The sequence below is a fragment of the Heliangelus exortis genome, chromosome 30 (assembly GCF_036169615.1).
Source record: "Heliangelus exortis chromosome 30, bHelExo1.hap1, whole genome shotgun sequence".
Classification (NCBI taxonomy): Eukaryota; Metazoa; Chordata; class Aves; order Apodiformes; family Trochilidae; genus Heliangelus; species Heliangelus exortis.
Window position 1 is genome coordinate 2,157,575 of NC_092451.1, and position 16,997 is coordinate 2,174,571.

Consider the following 16,997-nt stretch of genomic DNA (forward strand, 5'->3'; position numbering starts at 1 on the left):
TGGGTTTTTTTTTTAATTATTCCAGAGGAACACAGCATTCCCAGCAAGCAAGGTGTCTGGGTGGTTGGTGCCTGCTGCAGATTCCTGCTTTTCCCAGGGGGTTGGAATCATCTGGATCTGTTTTATGCTGTTTGTGGACATCTCTTGGGGGGCTGAGTAACTTTTGGGGGGCTGAGTAACTCTTGGAGGGCTGAGTATCTTTTGGAGGGCTAAGTAATTCTTGAGGGGCTGAGTATCTCTTAGGGGGCTGAGTAACACTTGGGGGGCTGAGTAGCTCCTGGCGGGCTGAGTAACTCTTGGGGGGCTGAGTATCTCTTGGGGGGCTGAGTAGCTCTTGGGGGGCTGAGTAACTCTTGAGGGGCTGAGTAACTCTTGGGGGGGCTGAGTATCTCTTGGGGGGCTGAGTAGCTCTTGGGGGGCTGAGTAGCTCTTGGGGGGCTGAGTAACTCCTGAGGGGCTGAGTAACTCTTGGGGGGCTGAGTAACTTTTGGAGGGCTGAGTAACTCTTGAGGGGCTGAGTAACTCCTGAGGGGCTGAGTAGCTCTTGGGGGGCTGAGTATCTCTTGGGGGGCTGAGTAACTTTTGGGGGGCTGAGTAGCTCTTGGGGGGCTCAGTATCTCTTGGGCTGAGTAACTCTTGGGGGGCTGAGTAACTCTTGAGGGTCTGAGTAACTCTTGAGGGTCTGAGTAACTCTTGGAGGGCTGAGTATCTCTTGGGGGGCTGAGTAGCTCCTGAGGGGCTGAGTAACTCTTTGGGGGCTGAGTAACTCTTGGGGGGGTTGTAGCCAAGTGAAGAAGCAAGTTTGGTGTTGAGATCCTGGTCTCCTGTGCTGCCCCTGCCCCTTTTTGGGGTGCTGCCCCAGACCCTTTTTGGGGTGCTGCCCCCACCACTTTTTGGGGTGCTGCCCCCGCCCCTTTTTGGGGTGCTGCCCCCACCACTTTTTGGGGTGCTGCCCCCACTTTTTGGGGTGCTGCCCCCACCACTTTTTGGGGTGCTGCCCCCACTTTTTGGGGTGCTGCCCCAGCCCCTTTTTGGGGTGCTGCCCCCACCACTTTTTGGGGTGCTGCCCCAGCCCCTTTTTGGGGTGCTGCCCCCACTTTTTGGGGTGCTGCCCCTGCCCCTTTTTGGGGTGCTGCCCCCACCACTTTTTGGGGTGCTGCCCCTCTGCTGCTTCCACCCTGGCTCCAAAGCCCCCAGGAAAAAATGGGCCAACCCTGTCCTGGGAACACCCCCCAAAAGTTTTCCCTTGGGGAGGGAGGATGAGCCCTGCCCACCCCACGTGTCCCCCCCTGGTTGTCCCCACAACGAGGTGGCCACCCCCTCCCCACCTTCTTGCTCCCCAAAAACCAGGGACCTGTCCTCAACCCCTCCCCTGGAGCAGGGACAAATCCCTAAGGATCACCCCCCCTCCCCCAGGACGTGTCCCCAGCCTTGTCCCTTGCACCAGGGGTGTCCCCTGCTGTCCCCCCCCCCCCCCCCCCCCCCCTTTCCTCCGTGCCCCCCAACTCCTTGGGGACCCTGGGCTACCAGCCCCCCAGCCTGGCTAGCCACAGGGAGGGGCAACAAGTCCAGGGGGTGGGTGGCAAAGCCCCCCCAGACCTCACGTGCCCCCCACCCCAGGGCTGGGGGGGGTGGCAGGAGCCTCAAGACCCGTTTTGGGGAGGGGGGGGGACAGGGAGGGGTTTTTTTTGTTGCCCCCATACAAGCACATCCAGCAGCCCCCCCAAAGTTCCTGCACCCCAAGACCCCCCCACTGTGACACCAGCACCAGGGGGGGTTCCCCTTAACCAAGGACCCCCAAGGGGGGGTTCCCCATAACCAGGGACTCCAAAGGGGGGTTCCCCTTAATCAGGGACCCCAAGGGGGGGTTCCCCATAACCAGGGAACCCAAAGGGGGGGTTCCCCTTAATCAGGGATCCTCAAGGTGGGGTTCCCCTTAACCAGGGACCCCAACGGGGGGGGGGTTTCCCTTAACCAAGGACCCCTGAGGGGGGGTTCCTCTTAACCAAGGACCCCTGAGGGGGGGGTTCCCCTTAATCAGGGACACCAAGGGGGGGTTCCCCTTAACCAGGGACCCCAAGGGGGGGGGTTCCCGTTAAATCAGGGATCCTCAAGGGGGGGTTCCCCTTAACCAAGGACCCCCAAAGGGGGATTCCTCTTAACCAGGGACCCCAAGGGGGGGGGGGTTTCCCTTAACCAAGGACCCCCAAGGGGGGGGTTCCCCATAACCAGGAACCCCAAGGGCAGGGGTTCCCCATAACCAAGGACCCCAAGGGGGGGTTACCCTTAACCTTAATCAGGGATCCTCAAGGGGGGGGGTTCTTAACCAGGGACCCCCAAGGGGGAGTTCCCCATAACCAGGAACCCCAAGGGGGGTTTCCCTTAACCAGGGACCCCAAAGGGGGGTTCCTCTTAATCAGGGACCCCAGAGGGGGGGGCAGGGAGGAGGCTGAGTGTTAAAGGTGGATCCCTGGGAAAGGGGGGGGGGGTTCTGCCCAATTCCCCCCCCAATCTGCAGCCCCCTCCTCCAATGGGAAAACTTCCCATTCCACTGGGAAACCCCCCCAGGTCCCTGCTCATCCAGCAGAACCCCCAGGACACCATTTTGGGGGGGGGGTTCTGTGTTGTGTCCCCCAGGACCCCCCCCCTTCCTGGCTTCCAAAGGCAAAGAGTGGCCACTGAGAATTCCCAGTGGGAATTCCAATGTTCCAATGTTTAAAAGGTGACTAGAAAGAGGGAGCCTCCCTCTTTCCTTCCTTTTTCCAAGGAAAATTCCAATTGGAGGTCAGTGAGGTGCTGGAACCCCAGAAAAATGTGGGAATAAATGTTAATAAACAACATTATGATATATAATAAATAATAGGAGGAGAAGGGTTGGACCAGGTGATGCTTGAGGTCCCTTCCAACCTGAGATTCTATGATTTTTAAATTATTTTCTATTTATTTTTATTTTTTATATTTTTATTTTATTTTTAATTATTTTTAATTTTTTATTATTCTTTTTTATTTTATTGTTTTAAATTTATTTTTATTTTTATCTATAAAGCAGGAAAAACCCAAACTGCTTCCTTCCCAAACCCATCCATGCTCTGGGGGTGCCTCTTATTCCCTGGGAGAGGAACTTTGGGAGCTGTAATTGGTGCTTTTCCACATCCCTATTTATGGATGGGAAAGGAAAGGGAATATTCTCCTGGAAAAACTGGGGGTGCAGCTGGGATTCCCTTCCCTGGGGACACAGCATGGGACAAAACCCCAAAAAAACAAACAAAAAAAAAAAACAGACCTGGAGCAACCCTAAAATATGGGAATCCCCCCCACCCTTTCCCATTCCTGACCTGGATGGGGCTGCTCCCAGGATGTGGGAGCTGGGACACAGGGGGGAGGCAGACAGGGGGGGGTCAGGGTGTCTTTATTGGGGGGGGACACAACAAACCTGGGGTCCAGCATCCCATCCCCATCCTTTTCCTCCTGGGAGCATCCCATCTATTTCCAGCATCCCACCTCCATCCAGCATCCCAACCTTTTCCTCCTGGGAGCATCCCAGTGACCTCCAGCATCCCACATCCCTTGGGATATCCCATCCTTGTCCTCCTGGGAGGATCCCATCCACTTCCAGCATCCCACATCCCTTGGGATATCCCATCCTTGTCCTCCTGGGAATATCCTCATGGCCTCCAGCATCCCACATCCCCTGGGATATCCCATCCTTTTCCTCCTGGGAGCATCCCAATGACCTCCAGCATCCCATCTGCCCTGGGATATCCCATCCTTGTCCTGGGGAGCATCCCATTCACCTCCAGCATCCCAAATCCCTTGGGATATCCCATCCTTTTCCTCCTGGGAATACCCTCATGGCCTCCAGCATCCCACCTGCCCTGGGACATCCCATTTATTTCCAGGATCCCTCATCCAGCATCCCACATCCCCTGGGATATCCTATCCTTGTCCATCTGGGAATATCCTCATGACCTCCAGCATCCCATCTGCCCTGGGATATCCCATCCTTGTCCTGGGGAGCATCCCATTCACCTCCAGCATCCCACATCCCTTGGGACATCCCATCCTTTTCCTCCTGGGAATACCCTCATGGCCTCCAGCATCCCACCTCCCCTGGGACATCCCATCCCCACCTCCAGCATCCCATCCTCCCAGGACCATCCCCCCCAAACCCCAGGGAACATCCCACTCTCCTGGGGCCCATCCCATCCAGCCCCCCCACTGCCCCACTCCCCAAACCCCCTCACCAGGACCCCCCAAGCAGAAAGAGCCACCACCCCCCCCAGAGGGTGAGGGGGAGTCCCACCCTCTTCCCTGCATCCCAGGGGGGGGTCTCACCCTCTTCCCTGCATCCCATGGGTGGGGGGGATCCCACCCTCTTCCCTGCATCCCAGGGGGGGGGTCTCACCCTGTTCCCTGCATCCCACAGGGGGGGGGATCCCACCCTGTTCCCTGCATCCCATGGGTGGGGGGGATCCCACTCTCTTCCCTGCATCCCAAAGGGGGGGTCCCACCCTCCTCCCTGCATCCCAAGGGGGGGGTCCCACTCTCTTCCCTGCATCCCAGGGGGGGTCCCACCTTTCTTCCTGCATCCTGGGGGGGGATCCCACCCTCCTCCCTGCATCCCAAGGGGGGGCTCCCACTCTCTTCCCTGCATCCCAGAGGGGGGTCCCACCCTGTTCCCTGCATCCCGGGAGGGGTCCCACCCTCTTCCCTGCATCCCATGGGTGGGGGGGATCCCACCCTCCTCCCTGTATCCCAGGGGGGGGGTTCCACCTTCCTCTCTGCATCCCAAAGGGGATCCCACCCTCTTCCCTGAATCCCAGGGGTGGCTCCGGGTACTGGATGTGGGGAACCCGAGAATTCCCAGGGGAAACTGAGGCACACGGGGTTGGGTGAAGGGGTGGGTGAGGAACGGGGGGTGAGGGGGTGCATGCAGGGGGGGGTCTCTGTGTCCTGCCTAGAGGCTGAGATCCACCACCACGTGCCTGTAGACCAAAGTGTTGGCCTTGAAACTGGGAGCCAGGAGGAGTTGGACGTCGGAAGCGGGAACGAACCGGAACGCCCGGGGGGCTTGGACGGAAAGCTCCTGAAACTTGAGGAATTTCTGCTTCTCCTCTTCCCACAGGTAGAGGTGGGTGAAGGAGAAATCACTGCCCAGAGCCAGGTACTGCTTTTGTCCCACCAGGAAGGGCTGCATCACCATGGAACCCCGGGATGGGAGGGTTTGGAGCTCCAGGAAACGCTGCCCTTCCCACCTCACCACCTTGGAATCCCCGATGTAGCGGCTGAGGCAGAGGAAATGTTCCTTTTTCACCTGGAAATGCTTCACCATCTGCACGTCCAGCATCTCCCCCACCTCCCCTTGGAGGGCAAATTGCTTCTGGCCCTTATTCCACTGGTAGATGACGGGAGCTTGGGAGCTGCTGGAGATGATCAACCGGGGTTTCCCTTCGTTTTCCACGTATTCCACGTCGGTGTCGCGGTGCCAGGCGTGGAGGGCTTGGTGGGAGTAAAAACCATTCTGGTTGAGGTGGTAGAGACTGGTGGAACCGGCCTTGGAGCTGTCAGCAATGACAAAATACCAGTGGCCCTCGATCTGGAAGGCCTCGATGTCGTTGGGCTTGCGGGTTTTCTGGCTGTCGATGTCCTGGATCTTGATGAATTTGTCCACGGCCGTGTCCCAGCGGTAGATGTAGGAGCCCCCAAAAAGCTGGGCAACCACCACGTAGAGCTGGTCCTGAGCCACGATGGGCTTGCAGTGCACTGCAGAGTGAGCTGGGGGAAGAGGGAGAGAGAAAGAGCAGGGCAGAGAGTTCAAAAAGGAGGGAATCGAAAAAGTAGAGAATCCCAGAATCAGGGAATCAAAAAATCAGGGAATCCCAGAATCAGGGAATCAAAAAATCAGAGAATCCCAGAATCAGGGAATCAAAAAATCAGAGAATCCCAGAATCAGGGAATCCCAGAATAAGAGAATAAAAAAAATCAGAGAATCAAAAAATCAGGGAATCCCAGAATCAGGGAATCAAAACATCAGAGAATCAAAAAATCAGAGAATCAAAAAAAATCAGAGAATCAAAAAATCAGGGAATCCCAGAATCAGAGAATCAAAAAATCAGGGAATCCCAGAATCAGAGAATCCCAGAATCAGGGAATCAAAAACTCAGAGAACCAAAGAAGCAGAGAATCACAAAATCAGAGAATAAAAAAATCAGAGAATTCCAGAATCACAAAATCAGACAATCAGATAATCACAGGCTCAGAGAATCACAAAATCAGAGAACCAGAGCATCACACAATCACAGACTCACACAGCCCCAGAATCCCAGAATCATTTGGGTTGGAAGGGACCTCAGAGCTCATCAAGTCCAACCCTTGCTCCACTCCCCCCGTGGTTCCCAGCCCATGGCACTGAGTGCCACATCCAGGCTCTTTGGAAATATCTCCAGGGATGGAGAATCCACCCCTTCCCTGGGCAGCCCATTCCAATGGCTGAGCACCCTCTCCAGAAAGAAATTCTTTCTCATGTCCAACCTAAACCTCCCCTGGCACAACTTGAGACCTCTTGTGCCCTCTTGTCTTGCTGAGAGTTGCCTGGGAAAAGAGCCCAACCCCCCCCTGGCTCCAACCTCCTTTCAGGGAGTTGGAGAGAGTGATGAGGTCTCCCCTGAGCCTCCTCTTCTCCAGCCTCAACACCCCCAGCTCCCTCAGCCCTTCCTCACAGGATTTTTCCTGGAATCCCTTCCCAACCTCCTTACTCTTCCCTGGACCTGCTCCATCACCTCCATCTCCTTCCAGAACCGAGGGGCCCAGAAGTAGACACAGAACTGGACATTTTCACCTCCAATCACCCAAACCTTGGGTGACAACCAGGAAGGGACCCTCCTCACCCCATAAATTCTTTACCAGGGATGTGGTCGAAGTCCCTCAGCTTGCGTTCCACGTAGTCCCACTTGAGGATGGCACAGCTGCTGGCACCAGGCTGGGCCAGTGCCACGTAGAGGTCACTGGCATAGGTAAAAGGTTCTGCTGAGACAGCCTGGAAGGGCAGCACCTGGTGGACCACGAAATCTAGAAGAAAAAAAAAAAAAAAAAAAAAAAAAGGGAAAAATAAAAAAAGAAAGAAAAAAAAGGGAAGAAAAAAAAAGAAAGAAAAAAGGAAAGAAAAAAAAAGAGGTGAAGGTGAGGATCCCAGCCCCTTCCTGAGGGTGGGGGTGATGGGTGCCTGTGGTCCCTCACCCGTAGTGATGCACTGGAAGTCCCCAAGTGCCAAATCCCGGATCCTTTGCCCCTCAAAGTGCCCGGGGCTGCTGCAGAAGGTGGCAGGGACTGTGGTGTTGGTGTTTTCCAACCACTCCACCAACCACTTGATCTTGCAGTCACAGGACAGGGTGTTGCCCCGGAGGTCCCTGTCCCAAGGAAAACACTGAGTCACCCCCCCCCCAGCACTGTCACCCTCTCCCCAGAGGGTCCCCAAGGCCACCCCAGCCTTACAGGTCACTCAGGATGTCCAGTGGCTTGAAGAGGTCCCTGGGCAGTGTCTGCAGGTTGTTGTTGGCCAAGGACCTGGGGGATGAGAGGGGACACGGAGGTGACACGTGAAGTGCTCCTTGGGGACCACGGGACAAACCCACGCCCCCCCTCCCGAGGGTACTCACAGGTGGGTCAGGGACTTGAGCCCACGGAAAGTGCCCTTGGAGAGAGCTTGGATGTCATTGTTCTCGATGAACCTGGGGCAGGAGGAGAGGGTGGCACGGCCACCTTGAGGGGACCGTTCCCTGGGGGTACCCCCACCCCCTCCCTGTCCCCCATCCCTGTCCCCAGGTCCCTGTCCCCACGCACAGGTACTGGAGGTGTGACAGCCCAGCGAAGGCGTTGTCCCCGATCAGGGTGAATTTGTTGGAATTGAGGAGGCTGCAAAAAGAGGAAATAGGGGAGGGGAGGAATCAGCACCCTGGTGGGACACAGGGGGAGGGGACAAGAGGGAGGGGACATCAGGAGGACCTACAGGAACTGGAGGGAGGGGATGTGTGCGAAGGCAGCCTCCCGGATCTCGGTGAAAGCCGCGTTCACCATCGTCCTGTGGGGGACACCGAGCTTCAGGGAGGGGACAGCAGCAGGGGGAAGGGGGGCTCAGACACCCCCCGGCCCCTCAGCACCACGCACGTGTGCACACACGCGTGTGCAAGCGTTCACACTTCCCCTGGAAGGCTCTGGAGTCGTCGTCCCCCTCTGTGTCTCCAGGGATGGGGAATGGGGACCCAGCAGCCGTGTCCCCTTGGGGCTCTGGTCCCCAAGGTCACAGCAGATGGGGAGGGAGGTGGGGATGGGCTCCAGATGGCACTGGTGGATGGATGCAAGACCTGGCACCACTGCAGGACACGGGGACCTGCCACCACTGCAGGACACAGGGACCTGCCACCACTGCAGGACACGGGGACCAGCCCTGGGCTGTCCCCAACAACCAGCCCTAGGGTGTCCCCAACAACCAGCCCTGGGGTGTCCCCAACCCTCTCCTGTCCCCAAGAGACACCCACACCCCACACGTTTGCACAAAAAAACCCAACAGGCTGTCCTTGTCATCCCCCCTCCCCCCCCGGCCAGCCCAGCCCCCCAGGGGACAGTGCCCTGCTCCCTGTCCCCATCCCTGTCCCCATACTCACAGGGAGATGATTTCGGGGGGCAGGTTCTTGGGCACGGCCTTGGAATCCACGCAGAAAGCTGTGTCCCGGGTGCAGGAGCAGCTCGGGGGGCAAGGAGGGGGCCGGGGGGGTCTCCGAGCTTCTGCCGGGACCCAGAACCAGGCCGAGGCGAGGAAGAGGAGGAGAGCAGCGAGCTGACCCCTCAGCATCCTCCTCCCCCTCCGCGGCTCCATCGCCCAGGCCTAGCCCTGCTCTTTTTTAATTTTTTTTTTTCCTTTTTTTTTTTTTTTCTCTCTCCTTCCCGCAGCTGATCCCTCTCCTGTCGTTCCCGGGAGTTGCAGCCGAGACTTTTTTTTTTTTCTTTTTCCCCGGGAGATTTCAGTGTGAAACGCTGAAGGCTGCTGGCACCAGACCCGCTGCGCTGCAGAGCATCGTGGTCCTGTGCTGCGGGAAGGGAGGGAGGGATGGGAAAGAGGGAGGGATGGGAAAGAGGGAGGGAAGGATGGGAGAGAGAGAGGGAGGGAGGGAGGGATGGGGGAGAGGGATGCGGCTGAATGACAGCCCCAGCATCCCTGTCACGTGTGTCCCGCAAACCCGAGGCTGCCAGGGGGGAGCTGGGGGGCTCCAGGGGTGCAGCAGGGGGGGGGATAGGAGGGAACCCACCGGGACGATGCCACCACCCCCCCCCCTGTGCTCACGCTGCAGGGGAGAGGGGGGGATGGGGGAGGCACCGCGCACCCATCTGTCCCCTCTTGTCCCCTCTGTCCCGTCCGTCCCGTCCCAGGCACGGCGCTCAGGGCACACAAAGAGCCCAGCCAGCTCCTGGAGGGGGGGTAAAGGGGGGGTTTGCAGCTGCCTGGGCACAGGGCTGCAGGGACCAGGGGTGCAGAATCCCCCCCCCCCCCCATCCCCCGGGAGATGCTCCGTGGGTGCTGAGTCCTCAGGCTGGGAACACTCCGCCTGCCCACTGTTTACTTTGCTCCCCCCCCATTCCCAGATGCCGGGAAAGAGCCCTCGGAGGTTTCACACCCTCTGGAAGGTTTCACACCCTCTGGGGGGGGGGGGGTCACACCCTCTGGGGGGGGGGGTTTCACACCCTCTGGGGGGGGGTTCACACCCTCTCCTTAGCTCGGCAAACAGAGCACAAGTGGCACTTGGCCTCCAGGGTGGCCCCAACCCCCTCTTCTTCCCCTTCCTGCGGATCCTATAAATCCCTCCCGGGCTGGGGCTGGCAAAGGGACAGGAGCCACGGGGCGAGATGGACGAGAGCTCCAAGGAGGCATTGATGGAGGAGGCACCTCCGGTAAGGACCTCCCCCACCCCCCCAAACTCCTCACCCAGCTTGGGGACCCAGCCCGGGGCTGTCGTGTCCCTGTCCCCAGGCTCAGCCGGGTTTGTCCTTTGTGTGTCCCCTCCCCACAGAGCTACACAGCCTCCTCCCGCCCGCCCTACAACCCCCCCCAGCTGAAGTCCCTGCTGGTGGTGGTGCTGGTGGTGCTGGTCCTCACGGTTGTCATTGTCACCTTCCTCCTCCTGGGGCTGCACATCACCGAGACCCACGCCGAGACGGTGAGGGGGGGGGGACGGGGACAGCACGGGGCCACCAGCCGTGGGGCTTAGAGCCCCAAAAATCCCCCCTTCCTCTTCACCTGGCAGGTTTTGAGGATGACCATCCAGGGTCTGGATGGAGAAGGGACCCCCCCCCAGCACCTCTCCATGAGCAAGAAGGAAAGGACCGGGACCTTCGCCGTGCAGGATGGGCTCAACTCCTCTGCCGTGGTGGTTTATGACTACAGCAAGGTCTGGGGACAGTCCAGGGGACGTGGGGGGTGACAGCAGTGGGGACAGGGCTGAGCTGACCCCCCCGGGTGGGTCTGTTTGTACCCAGCTGCTGGTCAGCTACAGGTCCTGGAGTCACCGTGCCTGCTACATCACCCGCATGGACAAGGACAACATCCCCGGGCTGGATGCTGTCACCCAAACCTTCCAGCACAGGCAGGTGAGGGTTGGTCACCCCCTTGGTCACCTCCTGGGCCACCACGGGGAAGGATAAGGCTTGTGGGGAAAAAAAAAAAAAAAAAAATTAAAAAAAAAAATGTAGATGAGGCACTGTGGGACATGGTTTAGTGGGAATGGGTGTGTTGGGTTGATGGTGGGACTCAGGAGTCTTCTCCAACCTGAATGGTTCTGTGGTTCTGCCAGAGGGATGGCTCCCAGTAGCCAAGGCTGGTAGCCCACCCCATTCTCTCTCCTGCAGGCTGAGATGAAGGAGGTTGGGGACAATGTGGTGGCCTTGGCCGACCGCTCCATCCTGGGCACCACCGTCAACATCCTCTGCAGCTCTGTCCCTGTCTACTGGGCATAGTGACCCTCCCCAGGGGGACAGGATGGTGAGATGGGGATGGCACCGTCCCCGTGCTCCCCAGGGACCTCTCCTCCTCCCTGTCCCTGTCCCCTGCGTGTCCCCAAGGGGGTGCTCTGTCCTCAGAGGCTCAGCACCGCGGCGCTCCCACAGCACTTGCAATCATCATCATCATCGTAAATAATAATAAATAATAATAAAGTGGGATTTGCTTCGGGAGTTGCTTCAGGAGTCACCTCTCTGTCTGCCACCCAAAGCCCGGGTCCCTCCTCCCTGTGCTGCTCCTGTCCTTGTCCCCATCACACTGGCCAAACAGGGGGGGACAAGGTTGTCCCAGGGATGTCGGGGTTGCTCCATCCCACCCTGGGTGAGGAGCAGGGAGGAGGTGGCACTTGGCCATCCTTCCCACCCTGCTCCGTGGTCACTGTCCCCTCTGTGCCACCCTGAGGGGGTGGGCAAGGTGGCAGCAGCCCCTCCAGCCCACGGTCACCCAGTGACTCCCAGTGCAGAGGGGGACAGAGGGGCTGTGCCACATCCCAAGCCCTGGGCACCACAATCCCCTCACCCCAGCACCCCGAAACCCCCATTTACCACCCCAGACCCCGCTCCTCCACCCCAAAGCAGTCGGGAGCATCCTCGGGGGGCACCTCCAGGCTCTGGGGATCAGCAGGGACAGAGAGAGGAAAAAAAAAAGACCCCAAGGGGTCTCTGCCCACCCCCAGGAGCACCACTGGGGCATTAACTGGGGGTTTGGGGCAGCTGGGGGGGGTCTGGGGGCTCTGCTGGGAATCTGCACATGGCTGAGTGTGGACACAGGGCTGGCAGCTCTGCCCCCCAACCAAAAAACAAAAAAAATCCTGCTCTGGCCCTGAGCCTGTGTCACCCAGGCAAGGAGCTGGGGTCAGGGGGGTGCTGAGAGCCCAGGGAAGGGACAAGTGGCCCCATGGCCACTCCTGCGTGGGGGAACAAACACCTTGGAGCTGCTCCTAAGTGTCCCGTGCTCCTCAACAGCGTGGGACAAGAGGCAGCTGTGACACGGGGTGCACAACCCCCCCCCCCCCCAAAAAAAAAAAAAAAAAAAAAAAAGAGTCTGGGGTCCCAGGAGGCCAAGGGGGGCACCCAGGGGTGACTGTGAGGTCCCCCCCTGAGCCAAACTCTGAGAGAGGCTCATGTCCTGTTCTGCTGATTGCACCACCCGAGGTGCCACCCCCTGTCACCCCCCCTCCCCATGAGCAAACTCACCCCTGACCCCCCCCAAACCCCATTCCCACCATTCCAACCCCCCCGACCCCCCCATAATCCTCGGCACTGCATAGAACCCAGCCCTGGCCGTGGTCCCAGGACCTTGTCCCCCCCCGTGGTGACCCCGCTGCCACCCTGTCCTGGCGAGTTGTGGGAAAGCTTTTGATGTCCCCTTCGCAGCGGCTCCAGGTGCCCCAGCTGGCCCGGGGACAGGGACACGGAGCCAGGTCTCGCCTTGCCCACAGCTGTGGCCGGATGCTCCACCCTGGAGAAGAGAGAGCTCCAGGGTTTGCTTTGGCTCCGGCACCTCCCTCCTGAGCGGCCGAGTGACCCTCGTGAGCTTGGGGACAAGTGTCCTCAGAGCCTCTCCACCAGCGGGGTTCCCAGGGGGGGCTGCAGCAAACAGAGGTGAAGTGGATTGCACCCCCCAGCCCCCACCGCACCCCCACACCCACCCTTCTGCCCTCCCTCCCCACCATCCCAGTATAAAAAAACCTCTGTCCCAGTTGCTCCGGGGCTGCCCGGACTGGGAGGAGGAGGAGGAGGCAGCCATGGAGAGCAGCATGAAGCAAGTGGTGATTGAAGAGAAGCCGGTGAGTTCCCAAAGAGGGGTGACACGGGGGTCCCTGTGCCCACCAGAGACGCTCCTTACCCAGTCCATCCCAGTTTGGCACTGGAGCAAAACTCAGCGGGATCCCGCACCTTCCGGAGCTCAGGGAGGGGGAGATGGGGGACGAACCCATTCCCTGCAGCCTTCATCCTCCCTCCCTGATCCCAGTTTGGCACTGGAGCAAAACCATCGGGATCCCGCACCCCCGGAGCTCAGGGAGGGGGAAATGGGGGGCGAACCCATCCATCCCCTGCATCCTTCATCTCCTCCCTCCCTGATCCCAGTTTTGCTGGAACAAAACCCATCGGGATCCCGGAGCTCAGGGCGGGATGCGGGGCGAACCCATCCCCCCGCAGCCTTCATCTCCCATCTCCTCCCTCCCTGATCCCGCTTTTCCCGTTCCCTCAGGGCCCGGAGAAGGGGTGCTGCAAACCCGGGAGCTGCTGTTGGCCCTGTGCCCTGTGCTGCTCCAAATGTCACCTCCCCCGCTGCTTCAAGTGTCCCGGCTGCAAGGGCTGCGGGAGTTGCGGGAGTTGCGGGAGCTGCCTCAAGAGAGCTTTCTGCTTCCTGCCCCGCCTCCTCTGCTGGTTGCCCCGCAAGCTCCTGAGCTGCGGCCACCTCCGGTGTCTCCTGATCACCCTGGTGGTCGTGGTCCTCCTGGTGGTGATTGTCGCCGGCATCCTGCTGATGTGGCTCTGGGTCGGCCAGCAGCAGGCTGACACCGTAAGTTGGGGACCCCAAGCTTCCCTCCCCCCGATCACCCCGGGCTGCAGGTGTTGAGCATCCCCTCCCATCCCAAAAACTCCTCCCCAGGTGCTGCGGGTCGGGATGCAGAGGGGGTTGGCTTGGGAAGAGGATGTGGCCACTTTCTACCTGGATGCTGGGGATGGGGACCCGGCCACGGTCATCTATGACTACAAAAATGTGAGTAAAGGGGGGGAAAAAGGGGACAGGGAAAGGGTGAGAGGAGCAAAAAGGATGGGAAGGGATTCCAGGAAAAATCCTGTGGGGAAGGGGCTCAGGGGGGAGCTCATCACTCTCCCTACAACTCCCTGAAAGGAGGTTGGAGCAGGGGGGGGTTGGGCTCTATCAGTCAGACAAGAGCCATGGGATAAGCTCTGCCAGGGGAGGGGGAGGTGGGATATTAGGAAAAAATCCTTCCCAGAGAGGGTGATCAGCCATTGGAATGGGCTGCCCAGGGAAGGGGGGGATTCTCCATCCCTGGAGATATTTCAAAAGAGCCTGGATGTGGCACTCAGTGCCATGGGCTGGGAACCACGGGGGGAGTGGAGCAAGGGTTGGGTTGGATGATCCCAGAGGTGCTTTCCATCCCAAATGATTTTGGGATTATATGATTTTGGGATTCTGTGGTTGATTCTGTGACTCTGGGATTCTGGGTTTCTGTGATTTTATGATTCTGGGACACAGGGATTCTGGGACTTTATGATTCTGGGATTCTGGGACTTTATGATTCTGGGATTCTGGGACTTTATGATTCTGGGATTCTGGGACTTTATGATTCTGGGATTATACGATTCTGTGACTCTGGGATTTTGTGACTCTGGGATTCTGGATTTCTGTGATTTTATGATTCTGGGACTCTGTGACTCAGGGATTCTGGGACTGTGATTCTGGGATTATATGATTCTGTGACTCTGGGATTCTGGGATTTGGTGATTCTGTGGGGTTCTGTGGGGCCCAGCTGACCCATTTCTCTCTGCCACCAGCTGCTGGTCACCTACAGATCCCGACTCCACCACTCCTGCTACATCACCCGTGTGGACAAGGACAACATCCCGGGGCTGGACACTGTCACCCAAACCTTCCAGCGCCGGCAGGTGAGGCTTTGGGACAGGCTGGGGAGTGCCCTCCCCCTCTCGATGAAGAAGTGGGGTGCAGCACCCACCCCCCCTGTCCCTCGCTGTCCCCTTGCAGGCTGAGCAGAGGCTGAGCCTGCCCCTGGCTGACCCCTCCCTCCTGGGGACCACCGCCAGCATCCTCTGCAGCATCCTCCCCGTCTATTGGGCTTAGCCTGGCAGGGTGAGTGCAGAGGGGGGGGTTAGGGGGTGGGGGGGTGAGAGGAGACCCCCACGCCCCTAAAACCCCCCTGACAGTGCCAGCTTTCCCTTGCAGCATCCCCGATGGACACGGCGTTGCCTCAGCCCCCCCGGCAGCATCACCGACACCTCTGCACCCCCTCACCCTCCCCAGATTTGAAAGGGGGGGGGGGGGGTACGATGATGAGTGGGGGGCTGAGGGGCTCTTTTGGGGTGGGGGGTGTCCAGCTTTACGTCTCTGATGCAATGGTGGTGCTGGGGGGGGGGCTGGAGGGTGTGGGTGGGTGGCTGCTTGGGACAGCTGGTTTGTCACTTAAAGTCTTCTCAGCTTTGCCAAACTAAAAAAAAACCAAAAAAAAACCAACCCAAAAAACCCAAACTCATGACACTTAAAGGGACCAAACTCTCTGTTCCTGTTCTTTGCTCCCTGCTGCACCTCCCACCTTCCTTTGCTGTAAAAAAAAAAAAAAAAAAAAAAAAAAGTACTGCATTCTGGGGCTCTGAGCAGCACGAAGGGGAATTTTTGGGGGCTGGGGGCTCACTGGGTGCACCCCAGGGCACGGGACCAACCTGTGCTGCTCCCTCTTCCTGCCAGAGGCTGGAAAAATGTCCCTGTTCTGGAAAAATGTCTCTGTCCTCTCCTGCCCTGCAGAGCTGAATAAAGGATAAAGGGAAGAATCAGGTTTTGGAGCTATTTCTGGAGAAAGCTCGTGTCCTGGCCACTGGCTGAAGCCCCAGGACTGGGATCATTGGGGTTGGGATGCTGGTTTTAGGATTGGGATTATTGGAATGGGATGCTGGTGTTATTAGGGATGGGATTATGAGGACTGGGATCGTTTGGACTGGGATGTTGCTATTCGGATTGGGTTTATTGGGACTGGGCTGCTGGTATTAGGACTGGGATTATTTGGAGTAGGATGCTGGTGTTATTAGGACCAGGATTATTAGGACTGGGATTTGGAGGACTGGGATTATTTGGACTAGGAAGCTGTTATTGGGTCTGGGATTACTGGAAGGGGAAATGTTGGTGCTATTAGGTCTGGGATTACTGGGACTGGGCTGCTGGTGTTATTGGGACTGGAATTATGGGGACTGGGATGCTGGTGTTGTTAGGACTGGAATTATTGGGGCTGGGCTGCTGGTGTTACTGGGACTGGAATTACGGGGACTGGGCTGCTGGTGTTATTGGGACTGGAATTATGGGGACTGGGCTGCTGGTGTTATTGGGACTGGGCTGCTGGTGTTGTTAGGACTGGAATTATTGGGGCTGGGCTGCTGGTGTTACTGGGACTGGAATTATTGGGACTGGGCTGCTGGTGTTATTGGGACTGAGACGCTGGTGTTTTTAGGACTGGAATTGTTGGGACTGGGAGGCTGGTGTTATTGGGACTGGAATTTTGGGGACTGGGCTGCTGGCTCCCACGGCATGGGGGGGGGAACACGGCCCCTCCCTCCTCAGCTGCCCCAGGATCTTTATTTAAAAAAATCCCCCGGGGTTGACCAGGCAGCCCCAGACACACAGCTGGGATGGAAGGGGATGGGATGGGATGGAAGGGGATGGGATGGGATGGAAGGGGATGGGATGGGATGTGCTGAGTTTTCCAAGCGCTCAGCACCCCCCCACAGGGCTCAGCCTCACCCCCCCCACCCCCCCCGATGCTGGAGCAGCTGAAGATGAGCAGTCAGAAACTTGGCAGCCTCCCCAGCTCCTTGTGCAATCACCCCAGTGGCCTCCAGAACTCCTTCCTGCAGCCTCCACAGGGCGAGGTTTGCACCCCGGGGTGAGGGGGGGGGACACAGGGACCCCCGGGGTGGGAGGGGTCAGGTCCCCCCCCCCGAGATGGGTACGGGGACAGGCGGAGGTGGTGGTGGCACTTCCCGGAGAGCTGGGTGCTGTCCTTGTCCCCATCCCGTCCCGCGGGGTTGGTGATGCTCAGGAGGAGCAGGCAGGTGGCACTGCCACCGCTCCGGGGACATCGGTGACAGCCAGAGCCACGGAGGTGACGCGGCTCGGCAGGGCTGTGTGGAGATCCCGTTCCTCACGGGGACACGCGTGTCCCACCGTGGGACATCCCCCCACCACCATC

General features: G+C 58.7%; 3 protein-coding genes and 2 long non-coding RNA genes across 7 annotated transcripts; 2 read left to right on the plus strand and 3 right to left on the minus strand.

Moving 5' to 3' along the window:
- Positions 1-24: 24 nt before the first annotated feature.
- LOC139788749 (uncharacterized) lies at positions 25-848 on the minus strand. Of its 2 annotated transcripts, none has more exons than XR_011722930.1 (3): positions 768-848; positions 448-484; positions 25-143 (listed from the first exon to the last, which is right to left on the minus strand). It is a non-coding gene; the product is annotated as an uncharacterized lncRNA (long non-coding RNA). The 2 variants fall into 2 exon arrangements; XR_011722931.1 differs by lacking the exon at positions 448-484 and adding an exon at positions 635-671 and having other exon boundaries at positions 34-143; positions 768-817.
- A 2,612-nt stretch (positions 849-3,460) lies between these two features.
- On the minus strand, positions 3,461-4,226 carry LOC139788748 (uncharacterized). The gene is made up of 2 exons (XR_011722929.1): positions 3,922-4,226; positions 3,461-3,870 (listed from the first exon to the last, which is right to left on the minus strand). It is a non-coding gene; the product is annotated as an uncharacterized lncRNA (long non-coding RNA).
- A 552-nt stretch (positions 4,227-4,778) lies between these two features.
- Positions 4,779-9,614, minus strand: LGI3 (leucine rich repeat LGI family member 3). 2 transcript variants are annotated; one of them, XM_071728938.1, is made up of 9 exons: positions 9,303-9,614; positions 8,661-9,083; positions 8,006-8,077; positions 7,840-7,911; positions 7,656-7,727; positions 7,492-7,563; positions 7,237-7,406; positions 6,904-7,068; positions 4,779-5,775 (listed from the first exon to the last, which is right to left on the minus strand). In XM_071728938.1, the coding sequence occupies exons 2-9, from the start codon at positions 8,870-8,872 to the stop codon at positions 4,958-4,960; spliced, it is 1,653 nt and encodes a 550-aa protein (XP_071585039.1). In that variant the 5' UTR covers positions 8,873-9,083; positions 9,303-9,614; the 3' UTR covers positions 4,779-4,957. The 2 variants fall into 2 exon arrangements, with proteins under 2 accessions (XP_071585039.1, XP_071585038.1); XM_071728937.1 differs by having other exon boundaries at positions 8,661-9,614.
- Positions 9,615-9,826: 212 nt separating this feature from the next.
- On the plus strand, positions 9,827-11,220 carry SFTPC (surfactant protein C). The gene is made up of 5 exons (XM_071728933.1): positions 9,827-9,942; positions 10,062-10,208; positions 10,296-10,439; positions 10,528-10,638; positions 10,897-11,220. The coding sequence occupies exons 1-5, from the start codon at positions 9,898-9,900 to the stop codon at positions 11,002-11,004; spliced, it is 555 nt and encodes a 184-aa protein (XP_071585034.1). The 5' UTR covers positions 9,827-9,897; the 3' UTR covers positions 11,005-11,220.
- Positions 11,221-12,739: 1,519 nt separating this feature from the next.
- LOC139788829 (surfactant protein C-like) lies at positions 12,740-15,274 on the plus strand. The gene is made up of 6 exons (XM_071729059.1): positions 12,740-12,836; positions 13,262-13,576; positions 13,667-13,777; positions 14,581-14,691; positions 14,789-14,893; positions 14,987-15,274. The coding sequence occupies exons 1-5, from the start codon at positions 12,795-12,797 to the stop codon at positions 14,882-14,884; spliced, it is 675 nt and encodes a 224-aa protein (XP_071585160.1). The 5' UTR covers positions 12,740-12,794; the 3' UTR covers positions 14,885-14,893; positions 14,987-15,274.
- The last annotated feature ends 1,723 nt before the right edge of the window (positions 15,275-16,997 follow it).